The 24,622-nt window shown below is 36.3% G+C and overlaps 2 protein-coding genes across 7 annotated transcripts; both read left to right on the top strand.

Annotated features, from left to right (window-relative positions):
- Positions 1-15,334: 15,334 nt before the first annotated feature.
- Positions 15,335-16,822, top strand: LOC145088364 (putative protein FAR1-RELATED SEQUENCE 10). The gene is made up of 3 exons (XM_079026688.1): positions 15,335-15,549; positions 15,625-15,874; positions 15,954-16,822. The coding sequence occupies exons 1-3, from the start codon at positions 15,358-15,360 to the stop codon at positions 16,700-16,702; spliced, it is 1,191 nt and encodes a 396-aa protein (XP_078882814.1). The 5' UTR covers positions 15,335-15,357; the 3' UTR covers positions 16,703-16,822.
- A 1,152-nt stretch (positions 16,823-17,974) lies between these two features.
- LOC145088360 (G-type lectin S-receptor-like serine/threonine-protein kinase At4g27290) lies at positions 17,975-23,018 on the top strand. Of its 6 annotated transcripts, XM_079026679.1 has the most exons (10): positions 17,994-18,331; positions 18,443-18,582; positions 18,781-20,135; positions 20,317-20,460; positions 20,574-20,728; positions 20,808-21,018; positions 21,096-21,333; positions 21,424-21,574; positions 21,639-21,864; positions 22,312-23,018. In XM_079026679.1, exons 3-10 carry the CDS (start codon positions 18,845-18,847, stop codon positions 22,335-22,337), a joined length of 2,442 nt encoding a protein of 813 aa, XP_078882805.1. In that variant the 5' UTR covers positions 17,994-18,331; positions 18,443-18,582; positions 18,781-18,844; the 3' UTR covers positions 22,338-23,018. The 6 variants fall into 6 exon arrangements, with proteins under 6 accessions (XP_078882804.1, XP_078882805.1, XP_078882806.1 ...); XM_079026678.1 differs by lacking the exon at positions 22,312-23,018 and having other exon boundaries at positions 17,975-18,121; positions 21,639-22,213; XM_079026680.1 differs by lacking the exon at positions 22,312-23,018 and having other exon boundaries at positions 17,995-18,331; positions 18,903-20,135; positions 21,639-22,213.
- The last annotated feature ends 1,604 nt before the right edge of the window (positions 23,019-24,622 follow it).

Genomic DNA, 24,622 nt, shown 5'->3' with positions numbered 1-24,622 from the left:
TCAGTATTATAGTGGCGACAACACAACAAAGCACACAAATACACATTACATGGGGTATAACTATATTGTATATGATCGTTACTCTTAGTGAAGTTGGTTGTATGCCATGTCATTAGATGTTAGTGTCATGTGGGTTTTGTACTAATCTATATTAACCGGCTTTTCTCCTTCTATTGGTGTATTAATACTATCCCAGTATCCCTTTCATGATATCTTTGTAATTACTTCAAAATCAAAACATAAGAGTGTTCATAGCAAGTACATTTATTACATTTTAGTTCTTTTTTTTTCTTCATACCAGAAAGAACAGGCTGCCCTTCTTTATCCACAACAACCTATGTAGTGGATGTGATCAGGTTATTGTGTCAATTACTCGTATGGTCTGTTGCAAGTGTTGTTGATAAGATTGTTCATATTTGTTTTCTTTGTAATTGATTTGTTCATATAGTTCTAATTACTACTTGTTAAATGTAACTTGGGAATTGACGACCCGAATGCATATTGTCCCAACGGAACAAAGTAAAGAAACCCGACACAGCTAGGCCCGACCTTATTCTGGTTATGGTTACGTGTTGTACTTTGCATATATAATACGACTGATAGCTAGGGTTATATTGTAATATTGATTTTCAAGCTTGTTAATTAAAATAAATAAAAAAAAAAAAAAAAAAAAAAAAAAAAAAAAAAAAAAAAAACCAACCTCTGTGGACGTAGATCACATGACTAAACAATGTTAATGATATGGGTACATCTACCCTTTGGCACTAGAGACTAGAGACCGGAGAATATGAGTGAGAAATGTATAAAGATACTAGATATTATTGGTGATTTTAATGTCATCATGTCATTTTATGTAACTGGAATTAGCATGTGAGCTAAGGGGCTTCTTAATTTGTTTTCTAATATGTGTACGGGTTGGTGCGGAGTACACGCATGTATAAGATCAAATTAGTAGCCGGTTCGACGACTAGTCGGGAGTCCGGGGGCAGCGCCGCTTTGGCGGGGTCTAAGGGCAGCGCCCCTAGCGGGGTCCAAGGGGTAGAGCCCCTGGCTGGGGTCCCGCTGACTTGCCCTGACTTGCTTCCAAAGGAATCCATAGAGGCCCAACCCTAATATCGTTTATTATATAAACGACTATTCTTTTTAGAAGACATATACGATCTTAAGCTCTCGTTTTCATCATACCTTCACAGAATCTTCTAGCATATTGACTTACGATTTCTGTGCCTAGAATCGTAAGTGTCCACTTGGATTATCCTAGGCTTAATTTCTTGTAACCCAGACATAGGATAGAAATATTAGTTCGGAAAGTGATATCACGATCCAAGTTGGTATCCAGATCTCCACCACAAACCCTAAACTTCCCAATAGATACAAATGTAGGATTCCATAACTCAAGCATGTAGATTTTGATTTATGTGAGCCATGTGTCCTTGGCAAATAGAAAAATGTTACCTTAATGAATATGGGAATGTCACTCAAGATTGGGAAGATGGAGTGTTTTATACTGATGAGTATGGCCCTACATCACTTTCTTCAATGGTAAGTATCTTATAATTACTTTAGAGATAAGAGAGACCCATAACTCAGAGAAAAGTAGGAGTTTTAAACATGATAGACGAATCTAAGATAGTGGGAGCTCGTAATTCTAGACTATTGATGAAGTATATTCAAACACTAAGAGGTTGTTTGTTTTTTTGCTGCAGATCTGCGAAATCACTTTTGTCTGCGCCGCGCAGACATAGGTCCTCGCAGTGTGTTTGTTTTTTCGAAGTGGGCAGATTCAAAAACGTCTGCGCGAGGTCTTCACCACACAGACATGGACTAACATCTTCTAAGATCTGCAAAGTCCTTTTAACCTAAAAAACACGTCTTTTTTTTTCTTTCTCTATTCGGCCCATCCATTCTCACGTTTCACCCACCATCGACGCTCCTGCCTCGCTCCAACATCTTCTTCATCGTTCATCTTCTCCAATCAGCACCGCTGTCCGCCGCCGCCTCCTCTCTGATCGCAGGCAACAAAAAACGCCTCCTCTCCCATCGCAGACGAACAACAACGCAGCGAACAAGTTTGCTTTCTTTTTTTCGTTTCTTTTCCGGTTCTAACGTCAAATTAATGATTAATCTTGCTTGAAAACTCTCTAATGTACTGAAATATGTGGTTTAATTTTGCTAAAATTGCTTCTTGCTGTATGAATTTGTTGTTGAATATTGGAAATCCGAAAATATGGTTGAAAATAGATTTTCCTGTGTAAATTTCTTATTAAATGTTGCTGGAAATCATATTCCTTGTGTATTTTGCTGGAAATTTCATGAGATTGCTGAAAATCAAGTTTTTTGTTGCTAAAAATCAACTTTTTTGTTGTTGAAAATATGAAAATAGTGCTGAAAATCATATTCCTTGTGTATTTTGCTAGTAGTTTCATAAGATTGCTGAAAATCAAGTTTTTTGTTATTGAAAATCAAATTTTTTGTTGCTAAAAATAAGAAAATAGTACTGAAAATGTGAAAATAATTTCTAGAAATTCCATAACATTACTGAAAAATTCAATTTTGATGTTGAAAGACCCTTTTAAGTTGAAAATTGTGAGTGTTGTTTATTCTTACTGAAAAGTCTATAATCTAGTCACATTTGTTGATTCTTTTTGCTGAAAATAGTTGTTTTTTCTTAAATTTGATGTTAGATGTTGCTGAAAATGTTGTGAATTCTTGTTTAATATTGCTGTGAAAATTGTTGTTGAAATCAAGTTTTTTTTTTTCTTGATTAAAATATGAAAAATTGTGTTGGAAATATGAAATATTGCTGTGAATGTTGTGATTTTTGTTGAAAATACTTTTTACAATACCTTATAAAATCTTATTTGTCTATGATATATTGGTTATTGTAAAACCATTTTTTTATTGTATGACTAATTTAGTTGAATGAATTTTATTTTCAGTGTTGTATGATTATTATTATTAAAATTTTGGTGTTGAAAAATCATTTGAAGTTTGTAAAATAATTTTATTTAAAATTCAGTTTATTTTAGCAGCTTGCAGACGTTAAAAAACAAACAGTCTTCTTATTGCAGACTGCAGACGTTTGGTCCACCTCTTCTGTTGCAGAGGCTTGCAGATGTAGTCCGCAGACTGCAGACATTTTGACTTCAGAAAAACAAACAGCACCTAAACTGTTAGAAGATCCACTAGATAAAGAAGACTTCTGGATACATACTCTCCAGCAACAAACTATTTTTTGTCGTCTGAGAATGATGAGTTATATTCTTATCCAAAGGCTTTGAGAATGGATGATTCATATAATGGAAGAAAGTTATAGATGATGAGATGAATTCATTTGATAAGAATAAATATGAAAAAAGCACTGCATAATAAGTGGGTGGGTGTTCACGGAAGTTGATGACCACGATGACAACAAATTATACAAGTCTAGATCGGTGCTTGCAACTTGAAAATGAAGTTTATTATTATGATATATTTTTACAAGTTGTGAAGATGGTCACTATCATATAGGTTTTAGGCGTAATAGTTGCAAAAGAATTACATCTAAAAGCAACAAGGTAGTAAAATAAAAAAGAATAGAAAATGACAAATATAGCCACTTTTTTAAAAAATTTCCACAAATTAGCCAAAGATTAAGTTTTTTTTTTTCTTTTTTTTTAATAATAATAATAACCACCCAAACATAGATAAGGCTAACACTAATTGTGGTTTCATCAAGTGAGCTTGTTAGGCGTGTCAAACTCAACAAATAATAGGGGTACAACGGACTCCAAATACACTGCTTTAATATACTAAAAAGTAGTACAAGGCAAACAGGGTTGAACCACAGAGACACGAGATAAAAGTATATACCTCTTTGCGCAAGGTACTTTGATCACAAAAGGGGGTTTTGTTTACTAAAGTAAAATAATAAAATAACAAACTACTTTAAAAACATGCAGAAAATGAAAAAAACTTGTAAACAATTTGATTGAATGGTTCTAGTTCTGGTTGTCAATGTTGTTGTTCAACTTGATTATGACTTGATGTAGTTCATGATTGTTATTCTAAGTTGGTACTGAAAGATATTAACACACTCTAATACCTCTCGCTTGCCAAATTATCTAACCAAAACACGCTCTTTGACTAGACCTAGCTTTACTAATTCAACCTAAACACACTCTTAGATTGTATTGAAAAATTGCATTAAGTTTTGTACAAGCTTCCCAACAATGTTCATTTCTTCTTATACACTCGGAAGTGCGAAAACATGTGATATATGTTTTACAATAAGAAAACTTATTGCTTGTTACCAATTATTAACTTAATAGAATGTTTAGGTGCCCTAAAAGTTAAATAACCACACAAAAATTCAATTCATGAAAGTGCCCAATCAAACACAAATCAAATTCAAGGGTTATAGTTTAAACAAAAACATAATCACTAGAATTGAATCACAAATCAAACATCAAATCACATGCTTCAAGTCAAGCAATCAACATGTTTTGATAGAAATTAGGGTTTCTTAGTCACACATGGCTAAGAACAAATCAATCAGAAAGAAATATGAAATTGGAAATGTTTAATGCTTACAAAAGGAAATCAAAAGTGTTTGCAATGATTAGTAGCCTTCAAGAATTCCCAAAAATCTCCCAAAATCATCATAGAAATCTCCAAAAACCGTCTCCCTTTCATAAGTGTCGACCCCCCTTGTTTTATCATAAGACCATGGGTTTTTAGCATGGCCATGCCTTTTGCCCATGTGATTTATTTTAAAGCTAAAAAATTAGAAACTAAAATTGATATTATGAGAAATTAAGGGGACCATTTATGAAGATTTGTCTTGATTTATTTTATAAATATAACGTTAAAAAGACCATAAAACTATAAACATATAGAAAAACATATATAAATTATTGAAGTGACTATTTGTAACACCCCATTTATTAAATAAATAAATAAATTAATTAATGAATATATAGTAGCCCTAAAATCAATAATTATAGAGCAAGGTGTTGGTCTTGAGGAGCTAATTGTCATAATTTTAGAGATTGGGGGTTAAAAGTGTAAAATTCGGATTCATGTTGTAAATATTTATGAAGACAGGGGCTCCGTGGCAATTATTGGAACTTAAGCTGAAAAGAATGAGAGGATGAGGGACTAAAAATGTTAACATGGCTGAAGTTTGATCATTGGACTAAATTGAAATGAATTTAGAATGTTGAGGGCTAAAGAGTAAATTCTGGACCTAATCTAAAAAGGATTTGTAGAGGGAGGGGTTGTTGGGTAAATTTCAGACTTAATTTGAAGGGATTTTGGATGGCTGGGGTAAAAAGGGTAAATTGTGGATCTATTTTGAATGAAAAAGGAGACCCAGGGACCATTCCTATCATTATGGCCATAAGTTTCAAGTGTCGGGTATATAACCCATACAAACCCTAACCCTAATCAATCATCTACAGCCGCCACCTCTCCACCCTTATGCCTCCTCGTCGGCGCCACCGCTATGTCGTCTCCGATCAGCATCCGACGACAATACCTTCGGACTTCCGTTCTTCTTCTCCATCTCCTTCTTCGGTCGCTGCCATGAGAAGTCTCATCCACCACCGCTACTTCGCAATCGGAGCGCCGCCACCACTGCCGATGCGCCATTTTCGCCAATGCCCATTTCCATTGACGACAAGTTGTCGCCAGATACTATGTGCTGTTGCCGCCGTTCGTTGAACGCCACCAGGTGGGTGGCTGCTCCCGGATCTCAGGCGATGCATACGTGTGGTTGTTACTTTGTTGTCACCGTGAATGCTCCCCTGCCGCCGCTATCTCCGGTCAATGGCGCCGCTGCTGCTATTTCCTTTTGAAGACGAGTGTCACTGGTTCGTGGGTTTTCTGTTTGCTGGTGTGTGTTGCTGCGTGATTAGGAGCCAAAAGGAACCACTTCCACCACCGCGAGGTGGTGGCTGCCATCCCAAAACCGTTGTTGTCGCCGCCGTGAGCCACAAGGTGGGTGGATGGAGTGTATACTTTAATATGAAGTGTGTTTATGTGTGTCTTGTGTGGCTGGAAAACCAAGAAAAGGCCACCATCACCACCGTGAGGTGGTGGCTGCCACCGTCTGCCACTGCCGGCCACCACAATGGTGGTTGTGTGTGTGTTTATGTATTTGTGTGTGTATTTGTTTTCGGTTAAAGCATTGTAAATTGTAATTAGTGAATTGTATAATAAGAAAACCCATAACCACCACCGTGAGGTGGTGGCTTCCTCCTCCTACCGCTACCAGCCGCCATGTTGGGTGGCGGTGTGCCTTGTTTGTGTTTTGATTCATTTGAGATGCTTGGACAAAATGGACTGGAACCATAACCACTACCGTGAGATGGTGGCCGCCGTCGTAAGCCGCCATTGAAACCTTAATGGATCTAAGGACTTAGCTTTTGGGCCTATTGGGTTGGGATTGGGTTGGAAACCCTAATTAGGGTTAAGAAAACCCTAATTTTGGAATCATTGACTTGGACTTATCGGGACCCGCATTTTGGGCCATTGGAATTGGACTATGTATTCAGCCTGACCACGCCATATGATTTATCTAGTAGAGTGATGGACTTAATGGATTAAGCCATAAATGGGTTAAGTGAGAAACACTTAACCTTAATTGTCATTTTATATGAAAACCCTAATCTTGCTTGGGCCTTAAATTGGGCCTTTTTATTGGGCTTTGGTGATTGGGCTATTGATGAGCCATCCAAGAACAATCATATGGACTAAGAATTTATGGATGGGCTTTAGGGTAAGGCCCATGTGAGGTTCGGGCCCAATTTGGAAAATTGGGCCATATGTGGGCCATAATTGGGCCTTTATGATTATGAGATATTGGGCCATTAGAAATGCCAAATGTTTGGACTGGACTAAATGGTTGGGCCTTAGAATAAGACCGTGTAAAGGTTTGGGCCCAATTTGGAAAATTGGGTCATATGTTAGGCTTTGACTCATAGTTGACTTTTGGGCCTTGGGCTTGAATCAAGCTAAGATAGGGGGTAAAGCAGTCTTTTACCCCAAGCATGGACTTATGTGTATATGTTGGAACCCAATTGCTGATTGGGTGTTATTTTGATGATTGACAGTTTGAGAACCTGTCATCCAGCAGCTAGAGTTTTGTCTTCGGGACTTCAGCAATGTGTGGTGAGTTACCTTCCAGTAGAAGTAGGTCGAAGGCACCAATGCCGACCCAATAGTAGTTGATTATAGTTGAGATGATTGTCTTTGTGATAATTCTCTTGTATGCCACTATCTGTTATGTGTTATGTGCTAGTATGCTATGAGGGGTAGGATAGACCCCAGTATCGGTTATAAGAACCGACACGTAGGTCGGGCACCCCAGATATGCCTAATAGTATGTTTATGATATGTTATTATGTAGTAGTAGTAGGGGTGAAATAGTCCACGTAGCCGGTTGAGATAAATCGGAGGGTAGGTCGGTGGCCCAGAATTACCAGACAGGGTAGGTCGAGCACCCCAAAAATGCTTGACATGGGTAGGTCGGGCACCCCATACTTGTCTGGCAGGGTAGGTCGGGCACCCCAGAATTGACTTGCAGTATGTGTTTGGTATAGTATGTTGTATGATGGGGGAACTCACTAAGTTTCGTGCTTACGGTTTTTAGTTTTGGTTTCAAGTACTTCGTTTCCAAAGGAAAGGAGCCGGCTTGATCGCAGCGCATCACACTATGTTTTCCGCACATGAGATCTTTGAGATTACACTCTGATATTATTTTATGATAACATGTTTGACTATTGACACTTTGGTTTTGACATGAGATGTTATTATGGATGATTTTATACTTATGGTTTATAATAACTTATTTAAAAATGAAATTTTTGGCCTTGAATTTTCGGATGTTACACTATTAATGGAAAAATGACATAAAAAACCTTAAATTTTCAAGAAATTGTTGGTTTTAAGTTCAATAAAGTCTTTAAGTTTGCATTTTTCTTTTCACTTTTACCCTTTTTTTCCAGTAAAGACGGTAAACTGCCGGTCATGCTCCATGTGTGCATGAGCAGTTAATATGGATGACGTGACTCTTGACGTAAGGCCACATCAGTGTGAGTAGAACCATGCTAGCGATCGAACTTTAGACCTTTGAAAGGAGGGGTTAACGCCTTATCCATCAGGCTAAGAGGAGATTGATGGTCTTATGTTTGATTTTTTTCATATATAACAAGAAACAAAAGAAATTGATTATTATTATTATTATTATTATTATTATTATTATTATTATTATTACATAACTATATTTTATAAATGTATAAATACATTTTAGAGCGTATTTATATATTTAAAAGCGCATTTTTTTATTTTTAGAAACGTATTCATATTTTAAAAATCGTGTTCATACCATTAATAGTGTATAAAGACGCTTCGTGATGTATAAATATGTTCGAAAATATATAAAATGTAACGACCCAAAAATACGACCCAAAAATTTCATTTTTAATATAACAAAATCATAAAACTGCGTATCACATAATAAAACCATACGTTGCGTATCTCAAAACCATACTAAAATACTGTGAGAAAAACTGTGTCACAACTGTATCAAAACATATCTAAGAAACTGAATCAACTCCCAGGACAAAAACTGAAGCTGTGGTGTGTGCGATGCCATCATCCCGAGCTCTTCCCTTTGCTTGCGGAAGTACCTGAAACCAAAACTGAAACTGTAAGCACGAAGCTTACTGAGCTCCCTCAAACTACCACATACCACACAATAACAATTAAAGCACATACTGGGCCTTGCCCACTGTATCGGACCGAAGTCCGGAACTAGCTGCATCGGACCGAAGTCCGGAACTGACTGCCTCGGACCGAAGTCCGGAACTGACTGGGACCTTGTCCCCTGCATCGGACCGAAGTCCGGAACTAACTGCATCGGACCGAAGTCCGGAACTGACTGCATCAGACCGACGTCCGGAACTGACTGGGACCTTGTTCCCTGCATCGGACCGAAGTCCGGAACTGACTGATCATAACATAGCACAACACATATCAACTAATATAGACACATATACTGCATACTGCATCGGACTGAAGTCCGGAACATATAACACATAAACATGCTTGAATCACATAGATATCAAGCATATTGAACCGCTGCATCGGACTGAAGTCCGGAACTAACTGCTAACTAAACGGGCCGGCATTGTGGCCGTAGACCCGTTCCTACTGGAAGGAAACTCACCTCGTGAACTGGCTGCTGAGTGTATGGCTCTGGAAGCTAACTGCTGCTGCTCCGGTATCTCCCCGGCTACAAATCCATAAACACACTCAATCAAATGCTAATCACTGCACTGGGGTAAAATGACTCTTTCACCCTTAGTCAAAGTCAACTCCCCCGGTCAAAGTCAACCTACAGCTGACCTGACTCGCCGAGTCTCTAGTCTCACTTCTTGACCCTACTCGTGGCTACTCATCGAGTATGGCATCGACTCGACGAGTATCCTCTCGATTCAAGAACTTAGACAATCTGCACCCGACTCGACGAGTTGTTCTTGAGCTAAGAAGATTGCCTTGGACTCGTCGAGTTGTATGAACAACTCGTCGAGTCCCTCCATTACTGAGTTTAACCTCCGACTCACTGAGTCCATCCTACTGCTCACTGACCTCCACCCGGAGTCACTCAAAGGGGGGGGGGGGGGGGGGTAAAAATCGGGGACTCGCGGCCTGACTCGCCGAGTCCGAAGAACGACTCGCCGAGTCACATGCATGCAGATCCTAAAAACTCGATTCTGATCAAAACCACCGCATACAATTTATAGATCTGAGTTTCTAAGGTTGATTCATCACGTAAAGTTTCCAACTTTACGTGTACATACGCATGAAAAGGGATATAAAGGCTAAAAAGGCACTTAAAAGAGTAGATCTAGGGCTATCATGCAAAATGGCTCCATAAAGGTGGTAGATCTACGATTTTGGGACTGAAACATGGCTAGATCCGAAGGCTAATCAATCAAATGTGATCTCTACCAAGAACAAGCTAAGAAATGGCTAAAAGAGGTTACATATGCTTGTTAAAGAGAAATCAATCATAGAAACAGCAGGAATTCGGCTAATACCTCAATGAACTCTGAAATGGGAGCAAGACTTCGAATCTTCTTCTTCTCCTTTGGATCTAGCCTCCTTCTTCTCTTCAAAACTTCAAGATTCACACAAGAAATGCACAAATAATCAAGGAAATGATTAGGGTTTGCTAAATGATGCTCTGAGGGTGAAGGGGACGAGTTTGGGGGCTCATAAGGTGGTTTAAATAAGGTGCAAACCCGGGGATTTAGGGTTTCTACCTGGCAGACAGACTCGCCGAGTCCCGAATATGGACTCGCCGAGTCGCCGACTAACACGTGCTCGAAAACTCGACCCTACTCGACGAGTCAAGCCATAGACTCGCCGAGTCCCTCAAGAAAACTTCTAAATAAATGTCACGGAAACAACATTCCAAAGATGGGGCGTTACATAAAAACGTACGTATATGTATCTATTCATTTAAAACGAATGTATATAAGCATATTTTTATGTATTTAAACATTTAAAACATATTTATGAATATTAAAAATGTTTTTATATGAAATTATATAATTTAAAAACGTATTAGTATGTTTATATATTTTTAGAACATATTTATATGTATTAATATGTGCTTATACATTTTAAAAACATGTTTACATGTATCTATATGTTTTTAAAATGTATAAATATGTATGCACATTTTTAAAATGAATGAATATATATACACATTTATATACTTTTACTAACTTATTTATATATTATGAAGCTTTTTAATATAACTTTACAGATATAAATATGATTTTAAAAATAAAAAATAACATTTTTAAATAAAAAAAAAATAATACTTGTATTACCAATAATAATAATACGTATTTAAAATGTATAAATATATATGCATATTTTTAAAATGAATGAATATATATACACATTTATATACATTTACTAACTTATTTATATATTATGAAGCGTTTTAATATAACTTTACAGATATAAATATGATTTTAAAAATAAAAAATAATAATAATACTTGTATTACCAATAATAATAATAATAATAAATAATAATAACAACAACAACAACAACAACAACAATGAAACAATTCCTTCGGTTTATCTTTATATTTAATGTGTTGGAAAGAAAACTATCAGACTCGATCTAGCCTACTGGTTACATGTCCTGTTATTTGGAAGGTCTCAAGTTCAATTCTCATAAGCTATATTTCTACATTTCTAAATACTTTTGCTTATCATCTTTTTTAGGGTATATTTAAACTATCACACGTAAATATTCAAAGTGTGTTGCAGCCGAGTGGTTATGTAGCTTGTTAGCGTATTGGAGGACGAGGGTTTGAAACCCACATACGTCAATTCTCCCTATTAATTTTTTAAGCAGTTGACTAACTAAAGCCATGTCAATCAAAAATGCACAGTCTGACGAGGCGCTCCATCTTTGTAGGTAACCAGATCTTGACCTTCAAACCGGCCAAATAGACATAAGTGCAAAAATTAAACAAAAGCTCAGGCTTTATTGAACCTAAAAGAGGCCGAAGGTTAAAACCAACAATTTCTTGAAATGTATTTTGACTGGCGGTTTAGGGTTTAAGACTTAGGTTTTTAAGAAGTTGACTAACTAGAGCCATGTCAGTCAAAAATGCACAGTCAACGCTGACATGTCAGTCCATCTTTGTAGGTAATCGGATCTCGACCTTGAAACCAGCTAAATGGACATAAGTGCAAAAATTAAACAAAAGTTCAGACTTTATTGAACCTAAAAGAGGCCGAAGAGTAAAACCAACAATTTCTTGAACACTTGAGGGCTTTTATGTTATTTTCCCACTATTAATTGAAATTTTCGTAAAACATAAAAGATAAAACCGGCAAATTAAACAAAAGCTTAAGCTTTATTGAACCTAAAAGAGGCCGAAGGTAAAATCATCAATTTCTTAGAAACTTAAGACTTTTATGTCATTTTACCGCTATTAATTGAAATTTTTGTAAAACATAAGCACCAAAAAACATTCGGGCTCAATGGAATCTTCGTAATACATAAACACGAAAAAAAACATAAAAAAAATTCCAAAATGGCTCATCATGATTTCTGTCTATACTCCAAAATATCACGATGTTCCGAACAAATTGATCATTTTGCCAACAATATAAATTTTTTTATAGATACAAACATTTATATTGGTTATATTTGTGTTTGATTAAGGGGTGGTTTGGATTAACTTATTAGCTTATTTGTGGTGGGAATAAGCAATAACTAATAAATATAGGGAGAGATTCTTATTAAAATTAGCTTATTACTTTGATTATAACCCGAACCGAATAACTTTTAACTTTATTTGGTCCTGTTAACTCGCAACAATTTCGTCGCTCTTCGATTTTAAAGTAGACAAAAATCAAAAGTCAAAGCGCTGAATCGAAAAATACTGGTGCACAGTAGACGAAGGAGGGCACCAAACAAAGGTATGGAATTCCCCTCACGTCTTTGTTGAACGTAACTAATCGTGTAAAATCTAGAGATTTTGCAAACCTTCTTGATTTTGACTTTGCTACTGATGCGAATTCGGAATTTTGTTTTGAATTCCGAGTTATTCTGGGAAAGATAAAAAAAACAGTCTCAGTGCGCGGGTGCATTTATATTTTGTTTCTATTATTTGATGCGATGATTCGAAGGTATGAACATGATCTCTGACTGAATTTTGAGTTTCATGTTTCTACTTTTGTGGACAAATAAGTTGATTATTCTTTTGATGTTTCGCTCACTGCTTTTACTTGTAATTGCAGTATAATGTCGGTTTACAATCTACCTATCCAATTGATTGAATTTAGGAGAACGGATTATAGCTTCCAAGCCCTTTTTAGACAGCGAGTTCGACAAAACTGCAAATTTGGTCCTTGTGGTTTGGCAAAACCTTTGGATGGGGTCCAAAAAGTTTCCAGCTTGCACCAAAGGTCCAAAATCAAGGTTTTCATGGGTTTTTAGTCCATTCCGTCATTGACCGTTTGTTTGGGGCCGTTAGTGCCTTCACGTGCCCTCCATGTGAGGGCATTTTGGTCATTTTAGGTCGTAGCCTCCGTTGCCGCCACTTCAATTAATTAGATTGCAGACTGTACTCACTCCTTCGTCTTCTACTCATACCTCTTGATTCAAACGCAAAAACCCTAACGATCGTCTGAAAATTGGATTGTGTTCCTGCTTTTGAAAATGTGGGGACTTAGAAATGTTGGAGAGATTGTCAACGTTCAAGAAGTTTATGGTAAGATTCAAACTTAGAAAAACTCTGTATTTTATGATCAAGCTTCAAAATTTGAAAAACTGTAACTAACAATCGTCTCTTTCTGTTTTGAAGCTGGTTACCCCAACATATTCTCTATTGAACTTCATCACGGAGGGAGTTTCACAAAGTTTCCAAATATCAGGTATATTAATGGCCAAGTAAGGTACTTTGATGTTGTCGACATTGATGAATTTTCTGTTCATGAACTAGACTTGATGATGAGAGAATTAGGGTATGATGGTACTGAAATCATGTATTACCATTTCCGTTTGCCTAATGAAGGATTTGACTTTGGACTCCGAGCATTAGGTAACGATGATGATGTGCGTAATCTCTCACGGTATGTTACCCATAATAACAAAATGATTAAAGTGTACACAGAGCATGGTCAAACGAACTTGCTTACATATTTTATGTCCCCAACTGGTCCAATAAGGGTTATAATAGAAGACATGGAGAAGCAGGATTCCATTAGACCCTCATCACCTGTAGTTGCTCATGAAGTGGTAACTCCAATCCAAATTGATGTTGGTGAGGGTGATTTAGGGTTAGCATTAACCTTATACAAATCAGCAACACCTGAATTTAGTAGGTCTAAAGGTTGGAAAAATAGTAAAGGGGCATCGTCTTGTAGTACAAAGCTTAACTTGGATTGGGAAGGTGCTGAAAAAACAATGGCAAGTGGTGAAGTTGATAAGTGTAAGGGTGTAGAAGGATTTGTAGATGAATTTGTTGTAGTTGATGCAGAAAAAGAGTTAAACAAAGAGATTGATGTGAATGAAGAACTTGATGTGAACAAATCCAATGGTGAGGGTGTAGAAGGATTTGCAGATGAGGGGTATAGAGTTGTCATGGATAATGATCCTCAAGGAGTCAATGAATTTTCAACTAACATCAACATAGATGATGAGTTAATGACAAACTTTCAACCTTTTGAAGACCAAGATAGCATCCCATTTAATGGGTTTGAAGGCCAAGATAACATTCCTTTCAATGATGAGTGGAGACAAGAGGAGCCTGATGACATTGATTTTGAGAATCAAAACAGTGAAGATGAAGATAGTGACTTTATGATTGATGAGGACAACATAATTGAAGATGTTGACGTTGACATGGAGGATTTCAATCTAAATATTGATACAGAAGCAGAGTTCAATGGATGTCAAAGAATGGGTGGTCAAAGAAATGAAGATAGTGATGAAGAAGATGATTTGGAGGTAATTGACAATGACGAGTGGGATTCATTAAGTGAGGACTCAGGGGACAACAGGAAAAGAAGAGAAATGATCAAAGAGCTGGGGAAACAAACCTTATGTTCTGCTGGTGAGGTGCACAAGGTAGCTTTTCATATTGGGCAGAAATATAAAGCCAAGAAAGAATTGAAAGACAAAATTGACCTGCATGCTTTAGAGACAAGGAGGAATATCTCATTCACAAAAAACGACAAGAGTAGATTGACAGCTGTTTGTGATGGAACTGTAGTTTTAAATGCAAGTGGGGTAGGTGGACCTACCTCTGGGAAAAAGGTAAAGGGTAAAGATGTAAACTCAGATAAAGTTAAATGCACATGGAAACTTCATGCATCTAGGTCAAGTGAACAGGACTATTGGTTTGTTAAGACCTATAATCAGAAACACATCTGCCTCCAAACACGAAAAATCAGATCTTGCACAGCAACATTTCTTTCCAAACGTATTATGGATCAGATTGAAGCTAATCCTGGACTGCCTGTTCGTGCCCTACAAGAGCAACTCCAATCAACTTATGGAGTTAGTATATCAGAAGAGAAAGCATTTAGGGCAAAAGCATTAGCCACCAAAAATGTTGCAGGGGATTACGTAAAGCAATATGCAGCTTTGAGAGACTATGTACTAGAGCTACAAAAGACAAATGAAGGTACAACTGTAAAGATTGATGTGGTTTCAGAACCTGTGGTTTCATCCCCAACCAGGCAATTCAGAAGGATATACGTGTGTTTAGGTCCTTTGAAGAAAGGTTTTAAGGTAGGTTTGAGAGAATTTTTAGGCTTAGATGGAGCCTTCATGAAGGGACCTTTCCCAGGTCAAATACTAAGTGCAGTTGGTGTTGATTCCAACAATGGAACCTACCCATTGGCATATGCTGTTGTTGAAAGTGAAAACACTTCAAGTTGGAAATGGTTTCTTCAGTGTCTTGCAGAAGATCTTGACTTGTCTTCAAATTCCAACTTCACCTTTATCAGTGATAGACAGAAGGTACTATAGTTACATTTAATATTGCATACTAGTTGCATTACAGACTAATTTCTTATTTTGTTTTGGTGACAACAGGGTCTTCTACCAGCCATAGAACAATTGTTCCCTAATGCAGAACACAGGTTCTGTATTAGACACATATACCAGAACATGAGGATCAGATTTAAGACTACAGAATACAAGGAGTATTTTTGGAGGTGTGCTACAGCCACCACCATACCAGAGTTTGAAGCTGTAATGGTAGAGCTAAGGAATTATGACATAGAAGCATATCAGTGGCTCTTGAAAATCCCTCCACATCATTGGGCTAGAAGTCATTTTTCAGGTATTTTCTCAATTTGTTGTCTTATTTTTTACTGTAGTATAGATATACACTAACTGTTGTTTTGTTAATGAACTATTAGGAAGGGCAATTTCAGACATGTTATTGAATAACCTTTGTGAAGTGTTCAATAGCAAACTTGTTAAAGGGAGAGACAAACCCATTATCAGTTGTTTGGAGTTCATCAGAGAGTACCTTATGAAGAGAGTATGCAATGTGATGAAGGTGTTAAACAAGTGTCAAGGTCCATTAACTCCAACTGGTACTAGGATTTTGGAATCAAACACAACACTAGCTAGTAAGTATCATGCACGATGGAATGGGGGACAAAAGTATCAGGTTAAAGGTCCATGGAATGATCAACATGTGGTGGACATGGAGAAAAGGGAGTGTAGTTGTAGAAAGTGGGAGCTTACTGGAATTCCTTGCAAACATGCAATTGCAAGCCTAAATGAAATGGCAGACAATAATGAAAAGGTGGGAGAACTATACACCTATGTGCATAAGGTGTATTGGCTTGATACATGGAAAGAGATGTACTCCTTCAAGGTGGAGCCTATCAAAGGTAGAGCCATGTGGCCTAAGAGTGACTGCCCAACAACTCTTGTGCCTCCACCACACAACAAAGCTATAGGCAGGCCAAAAAAGAAAAGAAGGATTACAGCAGAGGAAAGGATTGAAATCCAGCAACGTAAGAGGCAAGCAAACAGTCAAAGTCAAAATGATAATGAAACTCAATCACTGAGCAGGAAGTTTTTGACTGTGACATGTAGTAAGTGTAAGCAAAAAGGTCACAATGCCAGGACCTGCAAGGCCAAAGATGGGAATTGATGTTTAAGTACTTTTTATGTTTGTGAAGACTTGTTAATGCACTTTAGTTGCTACTTTGTTGCCTTTTTTTTTGATCCATTTTGATAATGTACTTTGATGCCCTTATGATAATGTACTTTAATGCCCTTTGTTGGTAATGATTGTGTTTTGGCATTTATCTGTTATGGTCCCCTTTTGGTAATGTTGTTTGTTATTTGTTTATGTTATACTGTCAAAGCATGAAGATGTTATGGCAATGTACTTAATGTATGCATATAAAACAATTACAATTGCATATTCAAACGTACAGAAAAACCATTACACTTGCATATCATGTCAAGATCAAACCTTTATAATTTCATATTCATAAAAGGATAAAACCATTACACTTCCCATTGTCATAAAAGCATTACATATACAATGATCCAAAAGATAACACTTTTAAGTGGTTACTACCAACAAAAACATATATAAACCACAATTAAACCTTCTAGCACCAAAAGACCACATTTTTAAGTGGTTACTACCAACAAAAAAGTCCTAACCTCTAATTCCTATTTCCAAAACAGCACAAACAACAGAAACAAAACCCACGAGACAAGCAAACACATCTTCAGCTGGCCCACTTCAACCTCATACCTATTCATTGTTCTCAACAGTCCTGGTATGATAACAGTTGATCTTTGACACATAGGGGGATCGAACCACCCCAAAAATCCACATCTGGATCCCTACAAGAATACATTAAAGTAGAAGAGTTATTGCATCACTACCGAAATATCATAACCTAATATGAGTTTGCTTACCATTTTAGGGCATGCATAGAAACGACGACCAGGGTTTCGTGAAGTCCATGAGGTTCGCACAACAGCAACGTTCCCACAGAAGCAGAGCATCATTTTTGAATCTCGTAGCAGTAGAAGTAGACGAGACACGAAGAAGAAGAATCCTTTGAGAGACGAAGAAGCCCTTTTTGTTGCTTCTCTGTAAATAAAAATGAAGAAGAAGAAGACGATTGCGTATGAGTATGTATATAAAGGAGAAATATGATATTATTTAAAACTAGGACCTAAAATGACCAAAATGCCCTCACATGGAGGGCACGTGAAGGCACTAACGGCCCCAAACAAACGGTCAATGACGGAATGGACTAAAAACCCATGAAAACCATGATTTTGGACCTTTGGTGCAAGCTGGAAACTTTTTGGACCCCATCCAAAGGTTTTGCCAAACCACAAGGACCAAATTTGCAGTTTTGTCTTAAAATTAGCTTATTACTTTGATTATAACCCGAACCGAATAACTTTTAACTTTATTTGGTCCTGTTAACTCGCAACAATTTCGTCGCTCTTCGATTTTAAAGTAGACAAAAATCAAAAGTCAAAGCGCTGAATCGAAAAATACTGGTGCACAGTAGACGAAGGAGGGCACCAAACAAAGGTATGGAATTCCCCTCACGTCTTTGTTGAACGTAACTAATCGTGTAAAATCTGGAGATTTTGCAAACCTTCTTGATTTTGACTTTGCTACTGATGCGAATTCGGAATTTTGTTTTGAATTCCGAGTTATTCTGGGAAAGATAAAAAAAACAGTCTCAGTGCGCGGGTGCATTTATATTTTGTTTCTATTATTTGATGCGATGATTCGAAGGTATGAACATGATCTCTGACTGAATTTTGAGTTTCATGTTTCTACTTTTGTGGACAAATAAGTTGATTATTCTTTTGATGTTTCGCTCACTGCTTTTACTTGTAATTGCAGTATAATGTCGGTTTACAGTCTACCTATCCAATTGATTGAATTTAGGAGAACGGATTATAGCTTCCAAGCCCTTTTTAGACAGCGAGTTTGACAGAGTTAAATGGAAATATACTGAATCCGTAATAATCAACGTTTTATTGGTATGTATGTGGTCAGAGATTATATTTGATTTCGTATGCAAACAGCATTAGTTGTTGTGGTTTGGATAAACTATTATATTAAACAAGTTCTATTGAATCTTTCAAACCTGAGCAGCGTAAAGGAGATAAGATATGTTCAATCATCTGTAGATTTCCAAGACGCTTTCTTTGATACGAATAAAATTATTTTTTTGGCAGTCTTTTAAAAAAACATATCGATCGGGTCCACAGCCAGGCAATAATCAAAGAGGCTAAATCGTTGATGGAAGGCCTTTTCACAAGTTTATTGTGCATCATTTCTTTATTCTTGCTCTTCTTAGGTTCTTTTGCTGTAGACAGCATAGCTTCAAATCAAGGCATCAAAGATGGTGAGACCATTGTTTCAACTGGAGGAATGTATGAACTGGGCTTTTTTAGCCCCAGTAACTCAAACGATCGGTACCTGGGAATATGGTTCAAGAAGATATCAACAGGTAGAGTGGTATGGATTGCTAACAGAGACTTTCCATTACTCAACAGAACAGGAAAACTCAAAGTCAGTAGTGAGGGACTCCTGTTGCTTTCCTGCTGTGGTGATACAGTAATCTGGTCATCCAATTCCTCTGCTTCTGTCAGGTACAATAACAATCCAGTGGCACAACTTTTGGATACTGGAAATTTTGTTGTAAAAGATGGTAGTAGTAATAGTAGTAGTTCTATTCAAACAAATTTCATATGGCAAAGTTTTGATTATCCTGATGACACTTTGCTAGCTGGAATGAAACTTGGTAAGGATTTTGTAAGAGGCATAAACAGGAGCTTGACATCATGGAAGAGTCCTGACGATCCTTCTACAGGTCAGTATGTAAGTTATGTAGATACAAATGGATACCCACAATTAATTGTGAGCCAAGGTTTAGTAATAGACTTAAGATTTGGACCATGGAACGGCATCAGGTTTAGTGGTTTGCCTTTTGAGACGTCAAATCCAATATACTCTCATGATTTTGTTGTCAACCAGAAGGAAGTATATTATAAATTCGAGCTTAAGAGTTCAATTTTTCAGATAATATCTTTGAGGTGGGATGGAAGCATAGCATTGTTGCATTGGAACAATCGAAGTCAAAATTGGGTTGTGTATACAAGTGGTCTGATAGACAGTTGTGTTCGCTATGGAATCTGTGGTCCTTATGGAAGCTGTAACATCAACAGAAATCCTCCTTGTAATTGTATGGAAGGTTTTGAACCAAAAAGCCCTGAAGAATGGAACATAGCAGACTGGTCTAATGGGTGTAAGCTCCAAAGTCCTTTAGATTGTAAGGGTGGGGATGCCTTTCGGAAAGTTACTAAAATGAAATTTCCTGACACGCGATATTCATGGTACAATAGGAGCATGACACTTGGCGAGTGTGAGATAGCCTGCAGGAAAAATTGCACTTGTACAGCTTATGCGAATTTAGATATCAGAAAAGAGGGGAGTGGATGCTTACTATGGTTTGGTGAATTGATGGATCTCAATGTCTGTGAAGAGAACCAAGATCTTTACATAAGAATGCCTGCGTCCCTACTAACAGGTACTCTAAATTTTTCACAACACTTCATATTTTTAACATCAACAATTACATAGGGGAAAACACCAAATAGGGACAAGAAAGCTAAACAAGCCAATCTGAACTATAATACTACTTTAGAAATGAGAGTGGTTATAACTTTAGTAAGAAAAGCTGTTGAACTTGTTTCATTTTGTAAATGAAGGTCTTACAGTCTCCCAACCTGGCTTCAATAGAAAGATTGAAATACTCATCCTAGTCATGCCAACTTTGGTGATCTTAATGGGCCTGTCTGTAGCAGTGTATGCTTTCAGCATGAAAAAGAAAAGGTCTTACATCAAAGGTCGAGGTAAGGAAAACATTAAACAATTCACAATGCCATACTGGAATTGTTTTTTTCAGAAAAATGTAAAACAAAAGGAAAAGTAGACATTTCTGTTACTCATGTATATCACTTTGTAGGTCGAAGGGTACACTCCACTGATAGACATAATTCAGATGTAGAGAAGGAAGATCTAGAGATGAATTTTGTTAGCTTATCTATAATAACCAAGGCTACCAATAACTTCTCAATAGACAATAAGCTTGGAGAAGGTGGCTTTGGTCCTGTTTACAAGGTAACTTTTTGCCTAAAATTATTGTTTGCCCATTTAACAAAAAAGTAAAGCTAATCAAATTCCTGAGTATAATCTTTAGGGAGTATTGGAAACAGGACAAGAAATAGCTGTGAAGCAACTTTCTAGAACTTCTGAACAGGGTTATGATGAGTTCTACAATGAAGTTGTTTGTGTTGCCAAACTTCAACATCGGAATCTTGTGAAGCTTGTTGGATACTGCATGGATGGAGATGAAAGGATCCTGATTTATGAATACATGTCTAACAAAAGCCTGGACTTACTTCTATTCGGTTAAACTCTTTCACCATTCCATTATTTTCATTACATAATAAAAGTAATCTGTTAAATCTAAATCTTGTGTTGACAGATGAAACCAAAAGTTGCATGCTTGACTGGCCTCAACGTTTTTGCATCATCAATGGGATTGCTAGAGGAATGCTTTATCTCCACCAAGATTCTCGCCTTCGAATCATACACAGAGACCTCAAAGCAGCCAATATTCTGTTGGATCATGACATGAACCCTAAAATATCAGATTTTGGCCTTGCTAGAGAGTTTGAAGGAAACCAGATCACTGCAAAAACGAAGAAAGTGGTTGGAACATAGTAAGTATCTGTATGTATAGTATATACTATGACCATGGGGCTCATTTCCTGATGCTTATATATACATCATGCTTTTTGGTGGTTTTACAGTGGTTACATATCACCCGAGTATGCACTTCATGGACGCTTTTCTGTAAAATCGGATGTGTTTAGTTTTGGTGTTTTGGTGCTGGAGATAGTGAGTGGGAAGAAAAACAGAGAATTCTCACATGAAGATCTCAATGATAACCTTCTTGGGCATGTAAGTACATCTCATGGATTATCTTCTTTTGAAAACATTTTATTAACTTTTTGGTTTCATCCAGGCATGGAGACTGTATACAGAAGGCAAGTACCTTGATCTCATGAGCCCATCTTTACAAAGCTCATGCATTATCTCAGAGGTGAAAAGATCAATACATGTTGGGCTTTTATGTGTACAAAATCATGCACAAGATAGACCAACTATGTCCTCTGTGGTTATGATGTTGGGTGGTGAGGGGTCACTACCTCCACCTAGACAACCTGCTTTCTTTGCTGAAGAAGGTTCACGTAAGCACTACACTTTTTCCAAAGTTGATGAAGCAACTATAACATTGTTAGTTCCTCGGTAGGAAATTTGTATTCATATGCCAAATAGTAATGTATATTTAGCCTCGACACATTCTTCTCCTACACCATTAGTTGTTTTTTGTGTATTATGTATCATTAAGCTGCATGCTTTTGTCATTTGTATCATATTTGAGTATGCCTTTTCCTTCCATGGGTATTATAGTGGCCACAACACAACAAAAGACACACATACACATTACATGGGGTATAACTATCTTGTATATGATCGTTACTACAGAGAAATTGGTTGTATGCCATGTCATCAGATGTTCATTGGCTTTGTGTGTGATTTATTCTTGTTTATTCATAACACTACTCTTATAACTTGATTATCAAAATATCTTGTTGAGTCTTACAAATCTCACCTAATCAATCATGGACATTCAGTTTTTATAGGGTTCAAGTTTCTATAAGAGGGATGACAAGATTGAGAAGTAACTTTTACACACTTTAAGAGTATTTGGATGTGTCTTTTATATCAAGATCAAGGGTGCTGACATAAACAATCGAGGCAAGTGCCAAGAAATACATATTTTTTTACTAGGTTGGGATAATATGGGATATACTTTTCTGGATTATCAGATTATAAGAAGAATGAATGTTATATTCAATTGGAATATAAAGATGATCTTGCAACACCTTTATTATAAAGAAAGAAGAAACCACATGGAAAGGAGCAAGTAATGCTTTAGAAGTATATTAATACACCAAACTGGTAGAAGATCCCGTCCCCATCAACAAATTATTTTCTATTGAATATACCGACTTCTCCCCATGCAAAAAGATTCAACATTTAGGGATTAAGAGAGAAGGGTGTCAATCCGGTTACAAAAGTTTTATGAGCTCTTGCCTAAACCTTAAGATGAAGTATGATCTGAAGTTCAAAAGTGAGAAATGTGACAACATATCTGCATGACTGGAAGCCGTATTTTGTTTTTGAAGTCACCGGATCAAACGGTCAATGGTCAATGGTCAGGAATATCATTTCATTGAATCTGATTTGCCACAAACAAATCCGATATCACAACCTTCATGTATTATATCGTTCGTGGGGTCCATTTGCATGTTTTATCATTATTTGGACATATGTGAACGTTTACTGAGTAATTATTTTTTTCAATAGATTTTTTTGTTTCATGTGAAAAACATGAGTTGATATAACTTATAATCATAAAATCAGAAATAATCATAAAATCATAAACACATAAGAACATAAATATATATATATATATATATATATATATATATATATATATATATATATATATATATATATATATAAAATCAAGTTTTATATGCTTTTTAATTTTTTTTTGAAAGCTTTTTAAAACTTGAAAAAATCATTTTGTTTTTTTAAGATTGCCAAATCTTTTTTTGTGACTAATTAATTTTTTTTAAGCGTTGTTTCGAAAAGACAAAACTACAAAAATGGTCTTTGTGGTTTGACGATTTTTTTAGGTAAGGTCTAAAAAAGTTTACTAGTAAAAAATGCCCTACTACAATCTATTTCTTTTCATGGGTTTGTTATGCATTGTGTGGGTAGTCAGCCAGTGTAGTTTGTATAGTTTTTTGTCGAGAGTTCATGATTGTATGCGAAGATCCGCGATTTCCTATGAGATTATGTGACAGGGAAAGATAGTAGAAGACAATGAATGGATGAACTAACAAGGAGTGTGTAGATCAGACCTCCTGGTGGTTCGAATGGTGGTGGTTGTAGCAGAAAATGGTCGATTTAGTGGCAAATATGGAGAATTCCGACAGATTGTGAAGAACTTGTAGTAGGTGGCTACTAGCGGTATTGGGTGTAATGGGTTGGTAGGGTTTCCATCGGACCTCCGATGAAGGAGATTGGCAGTGGTCTTTCCGATTTTCGATGTTAGGAGGCGGTGTTTTTGCGTGCTTCCGCTACTTTGTGGTGGACACAATAAAATTAAAAAATTAATATTATATATTAAAAATAATTTAATAATATAATAAAAAAGAATTAATACAATAAAACAATTAAAAAAAGTTAATTAGAAGAGATCAACAATAAAAGTAATATTTAATAATATATGAATATTATTTATTAAAAATAATATTTAATAATATATAATAATCCAAGAAAAAAATTAATCCAATAAAAATTAGTTAAGAAAAAACTTATTAAAAGAGTTAATGTATAATATTTCAATAAAATTAAAAATAAAAATTGTAGAAATTGTCCTTATAGTTTGGTAAAAAAGATACAACTTTAAAAATAATCTCTAAGGATAAAATTGTCATTTAAAAAAAAATTAACAGTTAAACTGTTAAACTTAATGAGATAGAAACCAAAACCAAAACTTTTTTTTTGAACGGCAAATACAATATATTCTTAAACTACTCCTAAATCCACATATGTCTTAGAAGATACTTGAACTCTCAGCCTAAAAGAGGGAGGACAACACCTGATAATGACATTTTTTGTTAGACTATGCGGTACGAGACCGTTAAGTAGAGGAAGATCAAATGGCGAATGATTTGACAATTCTTCGCACTCGGGAGGAAGATATAACGCCACGAGAAGTGCAAGTGGTATGAAAAATGAATGAGAAGATTGAAAATAAATATTTAGACTAGGACTATTGTAACGTTTTTATATTTTTAAATTATGACTATTGTATTTTTGTGTTTAATATTATTTTTTTCTTGTGTAACATTATTTTTAGTTTTTTTA

This window comes from Lactuca serriola, chromosome 2 (genome assembly GCF_051521515.1).
Source record: "Lactuca serriola cultivar US96UC23 chromosome 2, Lser_US96UC23_V15, whole genome shotgun sequence".
In the NCBI taxonomy this organism is placed as follows: Eukaryota; Viridiplantae; Streptophyta; class Magnoliopsida; order Asterales; family Asteraceae; genus Lactuca; species Lactuca serriola.
Note: the sequence above shows the minus strand (reverse complement) of the source record. Positions and strands in the feature narration are given on the sequence as shown.